Source organism: Zonotrichia albicollis, chromosome 9 (assembly GCF_047830755.1).
Source record: "Zonotrichia albicollis isolate bZonAlb1 chromosome 9, bZonAlb1.hap1, whole genome shotgun sequence".
In the NCBI taxonomy this organism is placed as follows: domain Eukaryota; kingdom Metazoa; phylum Chordata; class Aves; order Passeriformes; family Passerellidae; genus Zonotrichia; species Zonotrichia albicollis.
The window spans coordinates 22613757-22635819 of NC_133827.1; the positions used below are offsets into that span (position 1 = coordinate 22613757).

Consider the following 22063-nt stretch of genomic DNA (forward strand, 5'->3'; position numbering starts at 1 on the left):
CAAGCACCGGGCTGGGAAAAGAGACTTTGGAACTTTTCTCAGGGTCACTCTGATAAGCTATAGATCCCGACACCTCACGAGCTGCCTTTGCCACACATGATGGCTGTTGGCTCCATAGTGCAGGATTTACCCCTGGAAACCCGTGACAAGGCTGGACAAGACAAAAACGGCCAAAAACGTGGAGAGCAGGGGAAGAGCCCAGGCTCACTTGCCTGACCTCACCCAGAGCAGTGAGTGCTTCCCCTCTCTCTCACCTTGCTGCTGCAGTTTGTAGTCCGTGGAGTAGGCCTTGCCTATGATGTTCCACACGGGCCGCAGGCACCCGAAGAGCCCCTCAAGGAAGCCGCCGCTGCCGCTGCCCGTCCTGTTGAACTGCACCTTCACATCGTCACCGGCCCCGTTGGTGTCGCCGTCGCCGGGGCTGCGGGTGCCCTGCGGGAGCCCCGGCTCGGGCTCGTCGTGCTCCCGCAGCTGCAGCACGCTGTTCTCGAAGTGGTCGCGGGCGTCCTCGCTGACGCTGCTCAGCACGGCCGCCGTGCCCGGGCTGCTGACGCCCTCCAACAGCTCCGCCGGCAGCGAGCCCCGCTCCCGCACGTCCTCCAGCAGCTCCGGGGACGGGCGGCTCCCGGCAGCCGGGGCCTCCTCGGGGAACCTCCCCGAGTCCTTGTCCTCACAGAACGCTTTGCCGATGGAGCTGGGAGAGGAAGACAGGCTCAGGCGCTCCTGGGTGCTGGCCATGATGCCGTGAGTGTGCATCAAGGAGACGGCCCGAGAGGGTGCTCAGAGCATCTGTAGGACACAACTCACATGTGACATGTGGGCCCAGTACCTGAAATGAGAGGAAAAAGAATAACTTTCAATTTTTTTTATTGAAGTATTTTCACTACGTGCGGTTTCACTGAGGTGAGCTGATAATTAACTAGACTTTCCAGACAGTCGCTGATACTTGGTAAATAATTACTGCCCTAAAAGAAACAAATAAATGGTTCCAACAGAAACTCCACTCAGGCAATACTCTCGGTAACATACTGCGGGAATTGCCCAGGAAACAAACACCACAATTTTAAACAAGAGCCTAAAGGTCAAAATCGTGAAAGATTCTTGGCAGAGAGTTCCCATAGCATTCCCAGACTGAAGCTGGCCCATCTCAGCTGTGGTTTGAGTCCCACCACTGTTCCTGGGCCTGGCACAGCCCTCAAGCTCAGGACCCCTCGCAAACCCTCGAGATAAGGTGTTAGAGAAACAAAGCCTGGTGATACAGCACCTTGATTCCACCAAGGGATGGTTTGTGGCTGCTCCCTCAGAGCCCACCTAGTTATTGCCATCCTGGACCTTTGATTGACCCTCCATGCCCATTGTGGCAAGGTATGTTCAGTTCTCTAGCCACATCCAAGCCACCCTCATAAGCAAGTAAAACTTTAAATTTCACAGAACAGCAGACCCTCCTTGCTGTTCTCCCAGCACTGCTCTCCATTTCTCCTCTGCATGAGCCTCTGGGAGGGTGCACATAAAACAAGAGCTGGGATCCCTTTTAAGAAGTGCTCCCATCTCTTGCTCCATGCTCCACCGAGAGGGCTTTTTTCCACAACTCATGGTGTGCCACCTTCCCACACAGCCAGGTTGGTGGCTGGGGGTCACACTGCCAGAGCTGCCCATCACAAACACAGTTTTGGGATAGTCCATGCTGGAACAAGAGGCTCTAATGCTGGGCCACAAGCAATTAAGTGAATTCAGCCTGCAGCACGGAACAAAGTCCAGTTTTAAATTCCATGAGAACCTGAGAGTGGGGTAAAAAAATGGCCTTAACAGAAAGTACTTTGTTAAAAAGTAAGATCAGTTAGAGTGGGTGCAAATTCCCAGGCTCTGCAAACAGCCATTGGGAGGGAGAAAGAGGTGGCCAGGTAGGACACAGCCAATGGCAAGGGAACAGCTCAGAGCCATGACTGCTCAGCATGAGGTCACTGCAGAGAGGAGAGATAAGCCCTTCAGCCCACAGGATGAAAAGCCCTGGGCTTCAGCCCCTCTCCAGCAGCAAACAGGAACAGCCAGGAACCTGGATTACCTTCCTGTATCCTGCCTGATCACATGGGGCTTGCATAAAAGCTTTATTTAGGTTGTAAACTTTGTTCTTTAAAAGAAAGCAAAACAGCAAGTGAGGCAGAGGTTGCAGCACAGCCCAAACCAGCAGAGGAGCTGAATCAGACTGATATGGGAAGCTGGAGAGTTGGTTTTTCCTGACCTACTGGTGACCAGCACTACAATGACCAGTTCAGCAGTGTGGGAAGCTGCAGTGTGACCTCAGAGTACAATTACTACTAGCAGCAGTTGTTCTATTATCACAGATTTTGTTATTGATAAGAAGATGCTTCAGACCTGAACAGAATTTCAGAAAAACACTAGGCCAGGCCCAACTCAGTGCTCCTGGGCACAGCCCCAGCTCATCACCTAAAGTCAGGGAATGACAAGTGATTGTTTAAACAAGAGCAAAATGCTACCACTGCTCCTACGGATAAATCTGCTCTTTGTAGCATAGAATATTAAGCAATGCAAATAAAACATCAGCCAGGTATCCTGCAAGAAACTCCAATGTAAAGGCTCGAATTTGAAGTAAAAGTGTCCCAAAATACATGAAATTTAAGCCTTGGGAAGTGCATTAAGGATTAAATCAGACTCGGAAGATAAAATAACTTTGCTATTATGTGACTCTCAAGAGTACACTACTACAGTGTAAGCTTTTGCTTTTACATTTTTACAGTTTTCTGCCTCTGGAATGTTTGATTGTGGAGGTTTAACAGGGAATGAAGAGCTTTTCACTACACAGCTCAGGCAAGAACAAAGCCTCAGACTCAGGGATATCAGGTCTGTTTTCCCAGATCAAATTGCTTTCTCCAACACTGAGATAGTCCAAATAAAAAAAGCCTTCAGGCACAGTGTCCTGCCACTTTACATGCCCCTTTATGTGCTTCATGGGGAGAGAAGGCATATAAAAGTTATGAAATTATTTTCAAACTAGCCTGATACAGCCTTATGTATGCCCTTACATAAGCAGCCTAATTTTCAGAGGTGCAGCAAACTTATTGTTTGGAGAGCATGAAACAACAGCACTTCTTTTAAAACAACTTCCTCTCAAGCCAACTTGAAGCAAAGTGGTGCAGAAACCCTGGGAAGGGGAGAAAGTGGTTTCTGCCACACCACATCAGTGCTGATTTGTTGGGAGAAGTTAATTCTTTTAATTCTCTTCTATTGTAGTAAATTCTGCAATGTGCAGCCTCTTGCTTTAGCAAAATGTGATTTAATCCAATGAAATTAGGCTGGTTTAGATCTCTTGAAACAAGAGAAGAAGAGCATTTCCCAAGTTTTATTGTCATAGCTGCTGCTATTCTTTCAGTCATAATACCAAAAGGCTGAGATTTTTCATGTTGACTCTTCCCAATAAAAGAAAAGGCAAATAAAAACATTTTCTTGGAAGTTTTAGGTTTCATTATATCCAGACTGCCATTCAGGATGTACTTAAAAGAACATGTAGTGACAGGACAGGGTGGAATGACCTTCAGCTGAAGGAGGGCAGGTTTAGTTTAGATATTAGGAAGAAATTGTTCCCTGTGAGGGTGGGGAGGCCCTGGCACAGGCAGTGTCCAAGGCCAGGCTGGACAGGGCTTGGAGCAACCTGGGATTGTGGAAGGTGTCCCTGCCATGGCAGGGGTGGGACTGGATGATTTATCAAGTCCCTTTAAACACAAAGCAGCCTGGGATCCCATGTCTGTGATCTGCATGTGCATCATGAGCTTTCCCAGGGAAAGGCCTGGCCAAGGCTGTGCTATTTCTATCTGAGTGATGCTCCTGCTGCAGCAGCCTCCCAGTCAAAAGCTGGAAGCTCCATGTGTGGGAGGACTGTGCATATTTAAGAGATTGAGATTTCACAAAGTGCTGCTGCACACACAGACTTGAAGGCAGACCCTTGGATTTGAACTGTTTTGATGAGTTCATGCACTCTGCACTAACAAATTTCTCTTCTGTCTGGAAGGAGATTCAAAGCTCGATGTAATTTTGTACAATCACAACTTCTCATAAATGACTCCATTTCCATGCAAAGTATTTTTCCAGGCCAAATCCCACCACCCTCAGACAAGAGAAGCATGAAATCACCTCTTCTTGAAAGACTGAGGCTGCTCCTCAACATGTCAGCCCAAAATTCAGTTTGAAACTACAGATAAGTGAGAGTTTACCTGAATCACCAAGTGGGTGAATGAGCTACCAAGGCACACCTTGCCTGATATTGTGCCTGTCCCTGGAAAGAGCCATCCAGGAGTGTCCTCACACTCCCCCAGAGCCACCAAAGCACGTGGCTGCCTGTACAAGTTCAATATTCCTAAGTGTCAACACAATGGTCAGGTTTGCAGCTGAGTTAAGCCAATGCCTTGTGTGAACCATGACTGAAGTTCCTCCTTTAAAGTTTCTCCTTTGAAGATCTATGCTAAAAATTGAGTGGCAAATCAGACACAGCATTCCAAACAGCACACAAACCAAACCAAACCAAAAGTCAGTGTGCTGGAAAGGTGGTGTAAGCACAGAGGCCACCACTCAAGTCTTGTGACAGTCAAAGTCTCCAGAAACACTAAGTTTGCTTCCTTTAACACTATTTCTATCTCAGCCAGTGAAGCACAATCTCTGCTTCCACTTCCAACATGCAAAGGGAATAAAAGCAATTCTCTGACCCATGTTTAGGGCTGAAGCAGAGCTGCTGGCTGAAATTATCCAGCTGGGACATGGAACTACCACAGACAGAGGAGATTCCTGCCCAGATCACTAGCTACAGCCAAGCCCTCTGGTTTCCTTGCTTTTTCCTGGTACTCAGTGTGATTTCCTCCTGGCTGCAGTGGGCACAACAAGGTAACTGCTCATCTCCTCACTGATAACACAGCTGGAATTCATGGGTGTATCATCTCAACTAGTGGCTTGTCACAAAGCTTTAAAAATGCTCTAAAATCTAACAAAACCACAGAAAGCATATCTATAAGGCACAGACATCATGTTCTCCTGCCCCTTGTGACTCTCTCTCAGATTCTATAGGGAATTTTTACAACACAGTGATGCACAGTCCTCTGCCATTGCTGAACAACTCCAGCACAGGAACAACTGAGAGTTGCTGAATTGGCAAGTTCCAGAGCTTTTGTTGTCACTTCTGACCTTTGGGGTTTGAACTGTGTGGTTTCACTACAAAGGATTTCAACAGACTTTCTTTCTTGGTCTCCTGATGAAGAAAATATTACATGAATGGATCAGATACTCCTCTTTTGCCACACTTTTTACCTTACTTGGAATACAGGCTTGTGTTTTGCGTGGTTGCTTTGAAAACAAAAAGTAAAAGCAGATTTATTAATAGAGAATGAGTTACACATCACCAAATGGCAAACTCTTTGTTTTCAGGAGGGATGAATTTTTAAAGTTACATTATTACATTAATTAATTACATTACATTTTTATAAGTTGATAAGAGATAAGTAATTATCTGTTTTGTTAGGTTGTAAAAAAGGAAATCACACTCTGAAGCTTGCCCACATTAACTTGGTATAACCCAGCCCAGGCTATAGGCAAACCTTTAAGCCAACTACAGAGTAGCCCAAGACAAAAGCTTGGGTGTTTTTAAGCCATCAATCTCCTTCTCAAGACACCACTCCTTCAGGGAAGAACATTTCTTCCCATCTTACACCCACATGAATGCCCAGCCACAACCCAGCCTTATCTTTAAATAGTACAATTACATAGCCAAAACATCATCAATTGCTGATAACACAGGTGAAAATTCTTCATCTGACCCAGCTGGGATTTCCTGTCACTGCAATAGCTCTGTCTATATAAACATATCTCTACAACAAACATGTTTATCTGGGAAAGTCAAGTCTTGTCACACTGGCTTTTTTTGTGCTTTACACTGCTCCTTCAGGTTGTCAGTACTTCTGCACCTCCTGACTTGAACACATACTTTTACTTCCTCTCTCCATTAAATATTTGGATGCTACCTCAATATAAGACAACTTTTTCTGCAGACACCATAATCCCCACCTGAGTGATGTGGCAGCAACTGCTGAGGGCTCACAACTATCATATTCATCATCATTTAAAAACAGTAATAGAACATTAACATAGCCATGGGCATTAAGCACATGAGACCACAGACGTTGTGTGTAGTCTGTGTTATCACAACAAAAACCTGACTTTGTGATGATTTCATTTAGCCATTATTCAATGTATTCCATCTATCTGAAAACAGGGACACATCATTTCTGGAAAAGCGATTTTAGTTGCGCTATCCTTTTGTCTGTGGCTGTACCAGTGAGAAAGAGAACCCTGTCTAGCTCAGCGGCCTGAACCCTTTCTGACAATGACAAAAATAGCAGCATGTACCAGCCAAGGAACACCCCTAATGGCTGAACTCCTGCTCTGGGCAGAGCCAGCTGCAGGTTTGCTTGGCACCTTGCACAGCCCAAGCAGGCCTGGCTGAGGAGGAAGAAGAGACACCTGGGCTGCAGCAATGGGATGAAGGCACAGCAGCTCAGCAGCTGCATCCATGCCCCTCTCCTGCTGCAGAGCCAAGGGAAGGGTGTGCAGGCAGGCAGAGCTGCCCCAGCAGTGCCCCCAGTGCCCTGCTCACAGCACACTGGGCTGGGTCTGTGCCTCTGCACACAAAGCACTGGGCCTGCCTGTGCAAATGGGCCAAAGAATTGTTTAACCAGAGCACCTCAGCACACACTGGGCTGTGGCAGGGAGTTTTGTAGCTTAACTCTGTGTGGTATAAAGTAACACCAGCCCTTCTTCATTTTGCATGCCTTTAATTCTTTCTTTCTTGGAACAGCCAGTTGTTCATTGCTTTAGTGGCCCCTGAACATATTATATCTTTAATTCCAGCTGTGATTTTACAAATTATCCCATTCTCCACTCCAACATTCTTTCTCAAGTCTAACAATTCTCACTTGACCTTCTCACTCTCCATGTGAAACTTGCTCTGAGTCTTTGATCACCTCTTTTCCATTTCTCCCGTATAACCTTAAAGTTATAGAACGTAGAATCACAGAATAGTTTGGGTTGAAAAAAGCCACAAAAACTTAAAATTCATGGGCAGGGACACCTTCCACCAACCCAGGTTGTTTCAAGCCCCACCCAATCTGGCCTTGAACATTTCCAGGGATGGGGCAGCTTCTCTGGGGAGTTGAGGAAGTCAGACCACAGCCAGGATTCCCAAAAAGGACAGAATGCCACAGAAATGCACAAAGGCACAATAATCATTTTGGCTTCTCAGGATGCTGAGTTAACTTCCACGAGTCTCATACTACTCAGATCTCATTATTGAGCAGAAAAAACTATGTCAGAACCTAATTCTGACTGTTAAGACTGAATTGTGTTTAATCAACACTAAATTGAACTGGTATTTTATCACCAAAGTCCACTGGAGCCTTCCACTACTCCCTGCAGGTGGCCTCCATAGTTATTACCCTCAACACCTTCCTTGTGAAGTCTCACAGCCTAAACAGAATATTCCTAAAATATCTGGATAAGGGAAGAAAAGGTGGGAAGAGTATGAGTAGTGCCATCTCCAAAGCAGAGAAAAATGTTTCAGCATTACCATCCTTTTATCCCTACTCTTATTCCCTATCATTTAACCAGTAATCTGTCTGCCAGCCTGGTGTCTCAGTTATTTAATAGCTGTTTAGCCTCTTTAAGAGCCTCTGCTAAGTATTCCTGCCAAAATCCCAACAGATTGTATCAACCAGATCCCCCTTCCCACCATGCTCCTGTCTCCTCCAAAGATATTTAATAGATTTCCAAAGCAGACTTCACCTTAAAAGAACTGGTGACTCTTATCCCCACATGCAATGTGTGCATCTGCCCTGGCTCTCAGCACAGGAATTAATTTCTACCTCCAGCACCATGCAACAAATGTTTCACTAGAACCTCCTTCAGCATAAGGTCACAAATTTGGGGGGGGTGCTGAAGCAGTGCTTGATTTGGAAAGAGAAATCAAGCATCCATTTCTTTTATTCTTTCAAAAGGAATAATAATAAAAAAAAAAAGAAGCAATAAAAATTCATCTTGGTGAGGGAGAGACCCAAAGAGCCCATCCAGGCTCCTGGGAGTGCAGGGAGAGCACGTCCTGCTCCACCTGGCAGCGCTGCCAGCGCCGGCTGGGAAATAAGCACCTTACGTAACGGCGTATTTTCAGCACTACACACAGAAATGCTGCCTCTACCCTGCAGAAGGTATTTTTGGATCTGCTAAAATGCTACTGTGTTCTTCCAGGGCTTTGCATTCTTCTGCTCAGAAATTGCATAATCTGATGCCATAGGAAATAAGTGGTGTTGCATAATGACTCTGGTATTGGCTGCAGGGAGCAGGGACTGCCCGTTCCTGCTGGAGAGCGGCCCTGCTCCGAGCCCAGGTGCTTGGGGAGAAAGGGGAGCCCCCAGCCACCTGCCCCAGGGAGCAGGGAACACAGCAAGGACCTTGCAGTTACCTCACAAAAATCAGGGTAACCAACTCCCCCAATTGCTCTTTGCTCCCCTCCCCGTGGCTGCTGCATGTTGTGAGCTGTGTGCACACAGGGAAGGAACATCAGCAGCCCCACACACCATCTCACTACAGACACAATCCACCACAGGCCCATCAAAAACACTGGAAAACATTCAGCTGGGATAAAGACAGAATAAATGCTGATCAGCCTTTTATAATACGGAATTACTACTGAAATCTGTCTCAGACTAAAATGTAGAAATGACCTTAAGTTACACACTTCTCTTTCACCTTTTTAGCTGTCTCCATAGTAGGAAACAACTTTTCAAACCCAGTCACAGGCTTCAGGCTCTGTTCTTCAGGCTCCTCATCCTTCCCAGTTCTGTACTTTTACCTCATTGACAGCCCCATGCTATTATTGATCCATACATTATTATATTACTATATAATTACTACACGTTGTCATACTACTATATCATTACTATATGTTATTATACTACTATTACTATGCAACAACAACAGATTCAAGGATTCAAACTGAAATATTTTACAGCAGCAAACACCAGTAAAATTTCCAGTTTAGTTCACAGAGGTCTTACAGCCCCACAATTCCATATTAAGGCACTAAATGTTCCAGCCTTACCAACAAACAGTATCTTGGAACTTCCCCCCCTTACAGAACTGAAACACCCTATTTTCCTCCACGGAGTAGCATTAAAATTAATTAATGTCTGAAAGATCTTTGAGGATGAAGATCAATACCACAGTGCTGCTTTCAGGAATCCAGTGAATGAATCAAAGTCTCACTTTAATTCACGTGAGGTGTCAGACTGGTCTCAGGTAAACTCGCTCACTCCCACGCTTGTTTTTATTTTTATAGTAGATATGAATTATTCAACATTTGTAAAGCACATTCAACATGTAAATGCTACTCACACAAACTTCTCAGTACTAAGAGCTTATGTGCTTCACACCCAGTACTAAACTCAACAGCTCTCCATGAAAGTACAACAATTCCTGGGGTAGGTGCGATGCTCTGGCCCTGTCACCCCACACCAGGTCCACGCCTGGGTGTACCTGCTGGGAAGGAGAAGGACACCTGAAATCCAGCTGGCAGGTCTGGGAAGGGAAATGACAGCAGTACTGAGTTGTATTTAGCAAGCACCATACACAGCAAAGAGGATTACTCCTCAACAGAGGCACACAATGCCCTGCTCAGGAGCCTCTCGTAAGCCTGTATTAGTGACAGCGCAGGGTTAGAGGTGTGAGCCTGCTCCACTACAGCTCTGTGTGCTGGTAACACACAAACAGCACTGACCTGGGGCTGCTCCTGAGGCTGGCACAGCTCCTGCCACCCAGCCCTGCAGGGACCAGCACTCAGACATCCCAGCTGGGCTGGGATCCTGAAGGCCCAACACCTGAGGATCTCCTCAGGCCCAGGATGGTGAGGCTGGACTTCCCATGTTTCAGCAGGACAGTCACAGCTGTACAGCCACAGTACTGATTTGGGTGTCCTCCAGAAGACACAGAGGTGGGGGACAGGACAAGCATCCCTGGAATGAACAGACTGTCTGCACAGAGACCTCCATTCCTTCAGCCCACCAGCCTCTCACCTCTGCCAGGACTTTCTCCTTCCTTCCCTCCCAGCCCCTCAGTGCTATGTTACCAACAGCTCCAGAGGGAACAGCACCAACAATCACAACTTCACCAGAGGGTTATAAATCACAGACTTTACACAGACAAATCTGCTCTTCCTCCTGGCCTACACCCAACTGTTGCCAAAGCCTTTGAACCCCCTCCAACCACCAACTTCTCAGCTGAAGCTGAAGCAGGGAGAGAGCACAAAGGTCAAAGCACACACTGAGTATTTACAGGGGTGGGAGTAACTACACACAGAACTGTGCTCCTGGCCCAGCCACAGCTGCCAGCTTGGTGTTCAGCCCTAAGTGGTCAGTGTTGTGGGTGAAATATTTACCCCCCACTACCCAGGAGATGAGACTGATTTGCTGCAATGACACAAAACAGGAGCCTACAAAAGCCTCTGCATGGGATGTATTTTTGCCAAGGAGGGATAAATGACAAAGTCCCATAAGCTGGACAGGGCTTGGTGAAGTGCCAAACTCCTGAGAGCCTCAGAGGTAGCACTTGCCTCAGTTGACTCATTTGGATCCAGTTCTGGCTGAGAACTCACTGGAAGTTGTACAAGGAGTGAACCTCCGGCTGCCTTCCTCCACTGGGCTCTCAGGTCAGAGCTTGGCTAAAAGGCTCCATGCACCTTCCCCTGCCTGCCCTGGCCCCAAGGACCAGAGCTGAAGGGCAATCAGCACTGATTTAAAATCTGCTCACACATGCCATGCCAGATTTCTTTCATTTTTATTTAAAAAAAAAAAATTACAACTCTGCCATCTTGAGAAGCCCAACCCTTGAAAATCCACTCTCCACATCTCAACTAGAGACAGCCTGGAACAGGTACCAGGCAGCAACAACTCAATCCTAATCAGCCATCTCACATTTGCTATAAAAGAAGTCCTGAGAAAACAGGAAATACTTAAAACTTTTCTTATTCTGCCACTGCTTAGAGCAGACCCATGCTTAAATAACTCCTAATTGTGAAAGGTCTTACCTAGGGAGAGATTTTCAAATAAACCATTACTCAATTTTCTGATCCACTGGAGATAAGCAACCTACCTAGTCTTTACAATAGGAGATGAAAAAGGGAGGTTGAAAATGCAACCAAAAAGCCCCCAAACATGATTAAACCCAAGTTCACCTATAGCTGGGGAACAGTGGGAGCCCCTACCATTTATTCTGTGCTAGAAGTTACTTGCTAATTCCAGGCACAAGGGTCAAAATGAATGCCAGCTATAAATTTAACTATCAGGCAGCAGGGGACAAAGACAAATCTGAATGACAGGACCATTCCAGATCAAAGACTCAGACAGGAGGCCCCAAAGACAGAAAACAAAACTGGTGTTAGAGCAAAACAAACAAACAAACAAAACCACTACATCAAAATCCGGATTTATTTGTGTTTCTCAGCGGAAGGCTGTCACAGACAGAGAGTTCAAAGGGCTGCCTCTCTCTAGAAACAAAACCCGTACACATTCATTCAGGAGCACAACAAAAAGGGTAGTGACAAAAACTTTTAAACCCATGACAACTCTACCCTCCCCTTTCTAGGGTATCCCAAGGTGTCTGTGGCTACCCACACAGCAGGTACTGTGGAAAATGCCCACATTTCCAGCCAGACTGACTGCATCTCTCTCCTTTCAAACATTTTCATGTTTTGTCCCTCAAAATTATTGATCCAAATACATTCCTTCATCTTCTTCTACTGAACAGATTGCCTACTGCTAAAATCAGTATATCCAAACACATGGGCCTGATGTCATCTTTCTCCAGATCTACTTAAAATATCCCATTTTTCATTTACTTAAGGGAAACATGTGGTTTGATATGATTAAGCTACTGCAGCACCTAAACCACCCCCCAAAACAAAAATAAAGAGGAGCTCTTCTTTTCATTGGGAGAAAACATGACATCATGCCCATTCAGGTGAGCAGGAATATGACAAATCTTGCCCCAGTGAACAGTATCGTTAACTGCAAAGGTGCTCCCAGCTCCCTCATTTATTAGGAAAATGAGGGGTGAAAATTGTGTTCAGCACATCAGAGACAGCTCAAACTGCTATTTTCAATAATACAGGAGCAAATTCCTACCCAGCTGATTGAAAGAAAAACACACCTCCTCCGTCTCAGAAATAAAATTAAATTATTTAACACTGTAACACACAAGAGGAATTGTCTGATTAGCCCACGAGGAAAAAAAAATACAATTCCCCAGAAAGGCAAAAATTACAATTCTGCCTCTTTACACTATCTAGTAATTCTTAAGTCATTGGATATAAATGGAATATACAGGCATTCTCCATTGCCATTCCCTTCCCCTTTAAAAGGGGGGCACAAGAAGATAACGTGCAAAATTGCAAGTGAAAAATGTCCAGCACACCGACAGGCAAAGGCCAGGCCAGCTCTCAGATTCATATGCAGTGATGGATAAATTAAGGTTTCACGTTTCCTCTTCCCTTTCTCAGCATCATTTTTTCAGCCCTTTCCCATCACAAATGCAACATCCATCTGTCCTTCCGAAATAAATGGCGAGAGGGGGACGCTGACCATGAAACACCACACACAAACACACACCCCTCACAGAAACACACTTCCCCTTAAATACTCACAAGGATGAAGATTTCCTATGTGATGCTCCATTTTCTTGTTTTAAAAAGATGGAAGGCAAAAAAAAAAAAAAAAAGGCAAAAAAAAAAGGCAAAAAAAAAAAAAAAAGGAAGTGTTGCAAAATAAAAGGAAATTCCACCCACACAATCCTGCAGCCTGCTGCAAAGAAGCACCGAGCGTGCTGACGTCACGGATTCATGAATGGATGGAAATGGGGCTGGATGGAGCCCGGCGGGGCTGCGCACCGGCAGCGCGGCCGCCAGTCCCCGCCCGCCCCGGGCTCCGCCGCCACAGCCCCCGAGCGGCGCCGCCGGGCCCGCGCCCGCCGCTCCCGGAGCAGCGCCGGCCCCGGTAACGGCCATCTGTCCATCTGCCGCGGGAACAGCGCGCTCGGCGGGCAGCGAAGGGGCTCATCCCGCCCCGGCTTCTTACGGGATTACAAACCGCGCGTGTTATTGTTAAAATAACTAAATATAAACACGGGCCGGGAGGAAGGAGCGGGGAGAACAATAGGAGGCTTGTGTTTGATTAGCGATGCAAATGCACCAGTAAAATAAAAATAGGAGCATTAACAAAATACCACATTCGGTTCCAGTCAAACATTCCCGGCAGCGGGAGGACAAGCTCATAACCCCGGTGAGGTCCGGGAACAAAGATCCGAGCAGGCAGAGTTTCACTCGGGCTATGTAAGGCACGGTGGGCACATCACCCAACCATTTCCACCCCAGTGCCAGTCCCAAACCATGGGGATACACTTCAATGGATGCAGAACATCCAAATCTTTGGCAGAGTCCTGGTAACCACCTGCAAGAGCAGCTGTGCTGCTGGATATGGACAGGGAAGGAGTGCAAGTTCTGCCAATCCCAGTGCCAATCCCAAAGCAATGGAATACAATTCACTGTGCAGACCAGATCAGCAGAGAACACCCAAATCTTTGGCAGAGCCCTGCTAACCACCTGCAAGAGCAGCTGTGCTTCACCTGGATATGGACAGGGAAGGAACACAAGTTCTGCCAATCCCAGTGCCAATCCCAAACCACTGGGATACACTTCACTGGGCAGAACATCCAAATCTTTGGCAGAGTCCTGGTAACCACCTGCAAGAGCAGCTGTGCTTCGCCTGGATGTGGACAGGGAAGCAGCACAAGTTCTGCCTTCTATTTGTACCTTTGAAACATGAGGGATGAGCATGACAAGGAGTGAAGGTCAAAGTTTGAAGGATAACCTGGGCTGCAAGCTCTGCAATTATACCATCTCAGGGTTGACCAGAATTCATCAATTTGGCCTCAAACTCCTTCTGAACAATTTGCAGCCTCAAAATTATTAAGAGGCAGAATTTCCATATTTTCACCAGAGCTCTTTCTAGCCAGCAGGAAGCAATTATGCCAAAACAGGGTGTCCCAAAACTTACTCTGGTGGGACACGTCTGAAAAGAATGTCTGAGACAATCCTACCTTTCCTTATGGAAATTGGGTAACATCCCAAAATTAACCAGGACTGGATGTAACAACACCACAGATCTGGGATGAAAAACCAAGGATTTTGTGCCTACTTGATCCCATGTGAGCAGCACCACTGATACCAGCTTCTGCAGAGGGAGGAGGAAGGCTTGGATTTTGGACTGTGGTTTCTGAATTAAGATTTATAAATCTGGCTAGGGAAAATGAAAAGGAATGCAAATTTCTTATTACCTACTTTCAAGATCAAAGAAATCACAAATTTAGTTTTGCTTTAGAAATATCTCTTCTTTAAGAGCTAAAAGTCACCAAAGCACAAGATTTCTGCCCAGACAACACCACTGCTGCAGCCTGAGCACTCCTGTGCCCAAGGGGAAGCAGGAGTGGAGGGATAGAGAGAGATATCTCTTCTCCAAAGGGATCACTTTGTGCCCCATTTCAAATCCCAGCTGCACCTGCTGTGCCTCCCTGCCTTGCCCTCCAGAGCCCAGCACTCAGCTTTGCACCACCAAGAGATGGAGACAGCTTCCAGATCTCAAAACAGACAAAAACATTCATTCACTTTCTCACCCTAAAGGGATCAATTCAGGAACTAGAAGGGGGAGTACAGTAGCACATGCAAGAAGTGGAAGAAAAAGAGAAATATTGCTACAGAATAAGAAAAGTCAGAATAAAAATAAAAGGAAATAATTTTCAGAGGTTTCCAAGGGTTAATTGCAGTGACATTTACAAAAAAAATGCAGCAGAGAAAATAAGTGGGAACAAAACCCCAGGAGGACTCCAGGAGAAGAAAAGAGCTGCTTGTGCATAGCATTTCATAATTTTTTGCCCATGGTGCCTTGGTTCAGTATCCCAACAAATGATTTCATCTATGTCTCAAGGGCTCAGGTTAAAATTTTTAAACACAAAGGTCCTGAATTTAATACAAGGTAATACCTTAAATAATTGTGAAACAAAAAACCAAGCCACATTGTCCTAAAATTGATGGCTGCTACACAATTATGCTGTGTTGCAACCAGGTAAGTATTTTCATATACACAGCTCCTTTGATCAGTAACTAAGTTGATCAATATTAAGAAAGAGAAATTCTTCTCCTTCCTCTCATTCAGACAAAATCATTGGTAAATGCAGAGAACTCAAGTATCAGGTGCCAAATATAATTTGGCTCAGTATTGATGTGAAAACAGAGGGAAAAAATGTACTATATACAACAAGGGTATAAGATACTAAAAATCCAAAGTTCTTAAGGGACCACAAGAGTGCCAGTGAAAAGCTGACAGGCAACAGGATTTCTGAAAGGAATTATGGGCAACCAAGTAACTAGACCAGGAGGAGAAATAACAGGCTAAGCTGATGGCAATGGGTGCAAAAAGAAAGCTAAAAGTATTTCTAAAAACTAACTAGTTCACTATATTTGAAAAGTACAAGATAATTAAGTATTTCCAAGCCAATTAATAACTAATAGGAATGTTATCCAGCATCTGCTAGGCATAACATTTCTAGTTGGCACATCCTATTGATTTGAGCTCAGTCCTAAAATAATCATTTAACAAGTTCTCCAATCCCGTGACCTTCAATTTTAATAAACTGGTGAACAACTCAAATTGCAGAAGACTGAAATACCAATATTATGCCAATATTCAAAAATAGCATACGTTGTTATTTGTAGGCCTTGGCAAGTTGGGAAGAAATCCTAAGCCAACCTTTGACAAGGAAGGATGGTTCTGCTGCCCTGGACCAAGGGCTGAGTTATCCCAGGATCCTGCAAACCCAAAGCAAACACTCAGTGCTTCCTGTGGCATATTCCTCTGACAGCAGCAGAAAATTAGCAAAGAGATGGGAGTGACTCAAAGGTTAATTTCACAATTATGCAGCACTTAGGCTGTTAATAAACCTACTCAGCACACACTTGGAGGTACAGGAAGGACTGCTCTGTGAAAAGTTCCTACCTGGATGAGTAAATAAGTGAATGGAGACAGCAAATGATGCTCTAACAGGAAAACGTTTGGGTGAATATTTGCACAGATAAGGTGGCATTTCATTGTCAAGTCCTAAACACCTGTGAAACCTTGAATCCACTCTTCTCAGCTCTAGACACACATCCCTTCCCTGAGTGTCCAGGAAGGAAGGAATCAGAACCACAGAATCAGATTCTTGTTTGTGCTCTCATTATGTCCAGACCTGATCTGGTGCAATTCACCTTCCTATTTTGTAAGGAGCAAAGCTTCTATTTCACATCCTTCCAAACTTGCTGTTTACAGAGATTTATGACTGGACCCTATCTGATGCCCCATACATTCCAGAACTATCAGTTACATGAAACTGGAATACTGTGAAAAAATTGAAAAATTGAACATGCAACACACAGTAGTACAGGCCAGTTTATTTTATTACTTTTCCTTTTTTTATAATTTTGTATCTCTCTTACACACTCAATAGGGCAAATACAACACAATTGTATCAATGGCACTTTACTAAGACCAGAAATGAAATTTATGTATTTATCACTTAGGATTTCATCCAGAATATGCCCAGACCTGGGACCTGGAAGGACCTGAGAAGGTGAATAAAACTGTCATTTGACAAGACCAGCACTGAGACCTGAGAAGCTCGACCAGAGGAAAAGAGAAAAAGCTCCACAATGGGACATGTGCAACATCCAGAGAAAGGTAAGCAGCACTTCCAGCCAGGAGCCCTGTTTGGAAAGGGAGTCTGTTTACAACAGGACAGCCCTGGTGATTTCAGAATTTCAGACCCCATTTCTGAGTCACCACAGTCCAGAGCCCATAGCTGGGAGAGGAGCCCCAAATTAAGGGGTAAAACAAAGCTGGGGATAGGTTTTGGTGCCCAATTGCTGTGCCCAGAACATGGCTCAGAGCCTCTCAGATAGAAACTTGAGATCAGAAACTCTCTGAACAGCAGCTTCAGTGAGCCACCAAGAGACCTCTGAATCTCAGAATCACAGGGTTGGAACAGACCTTCAAGATCGAGTCCAACCCATTCCCTGACACCTCAGCTCTCTGGCTCTGCTTAAACACAAAGGCAGGGAGCTGGAAACAGGCACAGCCTCACAGATCTGCAATACCCCCAGGGAAAGCTCCCCTTCTCATAAGTGTATCCCTAAAAGCTACTCAAGAAAACAGAGACACTTGTACCACCACTGCACAGTCTCCAAATCCAAGTCCTACAACTGCTGCTACCCAGAGTGAGGTTACTTACACAAAGCACCTTCCACACTGTTGCCTGGTGTGTTTTGAGTGAGCTCAGGATGGGTAGGAGCACACAACAACTACAAGGACTTCCTATAATCTTGTATTGCCTTCAGCAACACTCCAGGAACCAAGAGTAAAGTAAAATACAGACACTAAAGGCACCAAATGACAAGGCAAAAAGCACTATGTGTTTAGGCATGGGGTTAGTAAGCATTCCTTTTTTAAGGAGTTTCTGAATGGCTTCCTCTCCTCTTCCCAGGTGAGCCCTGCCTTTGCAGTTGCAGTCTGTGCAGTTTTAGGAGCAGACATAACACTGTAATGTTCAGAACATGCACTGATGAGGCTGGGAAAGTTCAAAAAACTACATTTGCAGACTACCTTCTTCTGAAGGACGGCAGCCCAGCTCCTGGGAAATAAAGAGAAGCTCTGGAATTCCTTCAGGAAGGAAAATGGTGCTACATAAGAGACATTACAGCTGCTGAAAGGGCCCCTAATGCAGCAAGTGAGCAACAGCCTCCCCACATTGACAGTGGTGGTGGCCAGCTGAGCAGAGGCCATGAGAGAAAACCAGATCTATTTATTCAGGGAAACAGGCACAAAATAACATCCCTCCCAGAGAACAGGCTGAAATCAAGTCTTCAATAATAATAATTAACTCTAATAGGGTTCCCAACAGCGAGAAATAATGAAGAAAAGAATTTTAAAAATAAGTATTCACCAATAGCAGTTATAAGGGACACTTGTAAAGCCAGCTGAGCCTCTGTCACTTTTCCTCTGGCAGGTGAGGAACCTGCAAAGAGCAATGAGAGCTGACAATGAAGCCTCAGTATTGATGGAAAGAAAGTCCTATAATTTATGTTGTTGCCACAAAAAGACATGCATAAATGGGAAGCTATTGCAGGGAGGAATTAATGAAACTGAAGAAGTGATTAAAAAATGCAGTCCAATTCCCCAAGGTCAAGCGTTGTTCAGAGAAAAAAAATCACCTGCATAAATATAGAAACAACTGCTGAGCAGCTGCACGGTAGATAAGGATTGGGGATGGAGAGGATCAGACTGAGCACAAATTATAAATATCCAGTTGTCACAAACAAGGCAACTTCTATCCATTGACAGGAATACAAATTCCTGATCCTCTCAGATTTGATGAAGCCTTGGGGAAAGTCCACTTTTGGGAAAGGCTTGCTGGGAGTGTGAGCAACCACCCCAGAACAACAAGCAAAGGCAGCCAGGTCACCAGATGGCTCAGTGTGGACAGAGTGAATTAGAAGCTAAGAATGAGATAGGTTTCTACTAAATGCACAAATGGTTTCTTCAAAGAAAGAGTGAAGTCCTGCTCCACATCTACAGTGACCAGGAAAAACAATGGACTCAAAGTGCAGGAAGAAAAAAATACTTAGGCTGTGAGAAGAACTTTTCTAAATGGTAAACAGTGAAGCTCCAGCCTAAGGAACTTTAGTTGGTTCCTCTATTAGGAAGGAAACAAAAATCATTTCACAAAAGCTGTCCAGCAAGCAAGATATTGCTTTGATGGAAAAGATCAAGATGAACTATTGGAACCTCTGAGGGATCTTCTCTGAAGATACTGAGGCACTGAAAGCTTTACAGCAACAGCAGAAGCTGAAAAATTCCTCTGATCTTTTGCAGTGCAAGGTCTCACCAAATTTAATCTTTCTTGTCCTTGCTACTGTTACACAACCCCTTCGAGGAGTAATATTCAGATTTTATACCAAAACCCTACAAAATCTGCAGAAAGCCCATTAAGATAGCAGAACTCAAGTCATGAGACTGCCACAAAAAGGCTCTATATTTAGTACCAACAGTTTTCTCTGTAGTACTGTGATAAAGTTCCTTCAAGCAGAGTGGATCAGCTCTATGTAAATATTCCCAAGGCAAACAAAACCTGCTCAGCATCTTCCTCCCAGACCCATGTCACTCATGAAGCTTTCAGTAAGTTTTGCCTTTTTTTCCTCCCTCCCAAGAGGCTTCTGCTCCCCAGTGCTCACTGCAGACCAGAAGAGTCCTCTTGATCTGTGTGAGGTACCACAATGCAGAATTACTCAGTTCAGGAGCTGTGACATCAATTTAAATAGCAGAATATTGGAGTTTAGAACTCTGAACTTGTCAGCAGTGGGGTTTGGTCCTTGTTTTCAACCACAACATTGGACACTGCAGTATTGATAGAGAAATCACCCCAAAGAGATCACTGCACAGTACCCTGAGTATTTTCTGAATTAAATCACAGCACTGATCTTAAGGGAGAAGCAAAAGTTAAACAGACTTCACCCCAGGGGCACATCAAACTTTGCCATTGTGCTAATACCCCACCTCAAACCACCAGCTTTGTATTGCACAGCTTTGTATTTGCCCATCCTGGGAAAAAGCAGCAGCACATCAGTAAATTCAAGTCATGGCTAAGAGAGGCTGGCTGAGAGCCATGTTGAAAAGCACATCAGCTGAAGCATTAACCCTGGGACCCTCCAGAGCTTCCCAGAGTGTTCTGTAACCTCCAGTCCTCCATAAATGTCACAGTCCCCCTCAGGGCCAGACCTTCCATCCTCAAGCCTCCTCTACTCAGCACCACCAACACAGAGCACTCCCATATTGAGTGCCTTGCCTATTAACCACAAAGAATCAGATCAATTAGAAGCAACTGATGAATTGTCACTGATGAAGCAAGGACAGAGTGGTTCAAGCAACTAATTGCTTTCACAGAGATGGAACCAGGTTCAAATCAAGGGAGAATTCAATTCTTCAGCAAAATACTTCACCTTAATTATAGCTCGTAACAAGAGACAGCCAGAATCTAAATATATGGAGGCTCTGCCTCTACAGCACCCACCACTCCTCACAGAATGGGTAAAAATTGACAGCTTTTATATTAAGAAACAAATCCCAAAATGTAGCTCCATCTCACATCTTCCTGCAATCCCACTCAGAGGTGGCTCAGGCACATCCTAAAATGATGTATCTGTAGCTTTCTCTGCATGAAGCATCTCTGCACAACAAAGATCACACAAACGTAAAGATGTGTAGAACAAACCATTTTCAGTCTCCTCGAGTGAAACAACTAGTTTTTCTTGCATTACACAGATACCCAGCCACTAACTGAAGAAAACTCTAGCTAATTTTACAGAAAGGAAAAATGATTTTTCAAGCAGCATCTACAAAGAAACAAGCAACTATTTTTTACATATTCTTCTAAACTTCATTTTCCAAAGCTTACAGAGTTTTTATAGAATTAGCTCCTTTTCAGTTCTTCATACAGACAGATGTATGTGGTTTGTTAACACACAAGTTTTACCACTTAATTTTTAATACATAAAATAGATGTAGTTTAACTAAAAAATTGCATATACGACACAGAATTAAGAGATTATATATTCTTAGGAATAGCAATATCCAAAACAAACCATGAATTTCTGCTTTTCTGCAACTTTGCTGGTGTCTCTAACCCAGCTACAACAGCCTGGATTCCTCTGAGAATCTGCATTCTCCAGCCAATCACCAGGGAAATGCCATGTAAAAGTACTCATAAGAATGGAAAATAACATGCTAAAGCTGTCCCCTCACAAAATCAATACACCTGAATTAATAGATCGAATGCTTTCAGATTCCTAGTTATACTGGAAAAATGTAAACACTAACTTCACCTCCACCTATGCACCCACCCCTTTGGCACTTATCCCTTCCTGCTACTCCCATGGGAGCTGGATCCCATCAGGCCTCTGCAGGTTCAGCAGGGAAATGGCTTTGGACACAACATAAAACAAGAAGGTGAACTCAGCTCACCCCTATCTTAGAAAGGCAAGCGTATTTAGAATTGTAGGAGTGAGCACATTATCATTTGATATCTCTGAGTTTCTGACTGGTTACTACGATTTGAATATCAACAGCTGCAGGTACCTGATCATTGCTCCAGATGCACTGGAAGCCCATGTCCTCTTGGCTCACTGCACATGTGCCTCCTCTTCAAGTCACAGAAATCAAGCTGTCCTCGGAAGCTGCACCATGGGTAGCGTTTAGCACAGTCCAGCACTGAACTCTTCTCTCTGCAAAGAACAAGGAAGCTCAGAATCCTGCTGAAGTGCTCTGAAAAAATGCTCCCAAGACCAAGGCAACACATCCCCACAGCACATCGTGATGTTACGTGGCACATTTGAAGGCAGCAGAGAACATCCAAAATTAAGTATGCGCTTTCAAAAAGGAGCTGGGAGTAGAAAAATACCTCAGCATATTTAGTACATCCTTTCTTAGCACAGGCACACACTCTATAATCCTTTTATGGTACAATTTTAATCTAAATTAAGCAAGTAGCTCCAGTAAAAGAGCTCAGAGCTTTCCACGTTACAAAATTACATCAGGATTGGATTAGCCTGTAAAATAACATACATCAAGGTAATCTATTAAGGATATTTTACACTAATTTTATACTCCAACTCCAAGCTATTTGTTTTCCTAATTTTAAGCAAATTTCAGGAAAAGCATAACTTACTTCAGTCCTCCTATGTAGATACAACTCAAAATATCATTATTCCTGTTACTACCAGAACCATGCAAGGAGAGAGACAACAACTACTGAGACTCCCAGTCCTGAGCCCACTGCACTTTTTCCACCCCCACACCCCTCTCCCCAAATTTAACAGGCTGCAAGA

The 22063-nt window shown here is 44.6% G+C and overlaps 1 protein-coding gene across 4 annotated transcripts in view; it reads right to left on the reverse strand.

The window, feature by feature from the left end:
• MAP3K13 (mitogen-activated protein kinase kinase kinase 13) overlaps nucleotides 1–22063 on the reverse strand; it is a 69798-nt gene that overhangs the window by 22375 nt on the left and 25360 nt on the right. For 3 of the 4 annotated variants that reach the window (XM_074546944.1, XM_074546945.1, XM_074546946.1), the window contains exons 3-4: nucleotides 21311–21460; nucleotides 255–825 (exon numbers count right to left, since the gene is read on the reverse strand). In XM_074546944.1, the coding sequence (XP_074403045.1) occupies nucleotides 255–756 (502 nt within the window). In that variant the 5' untranslated portion in view covers nucleotides 757–825; nucleotides 21311–21460. Of the gene's footprint in view, nucleotides 1–254; nucleotides 830–12742; nucleotides 13111–21310; nucleotides 21461–22063 lie in introns of those variants that run through there. The other variant, XM_005489558.4, reaches the window with a different exon arrangement.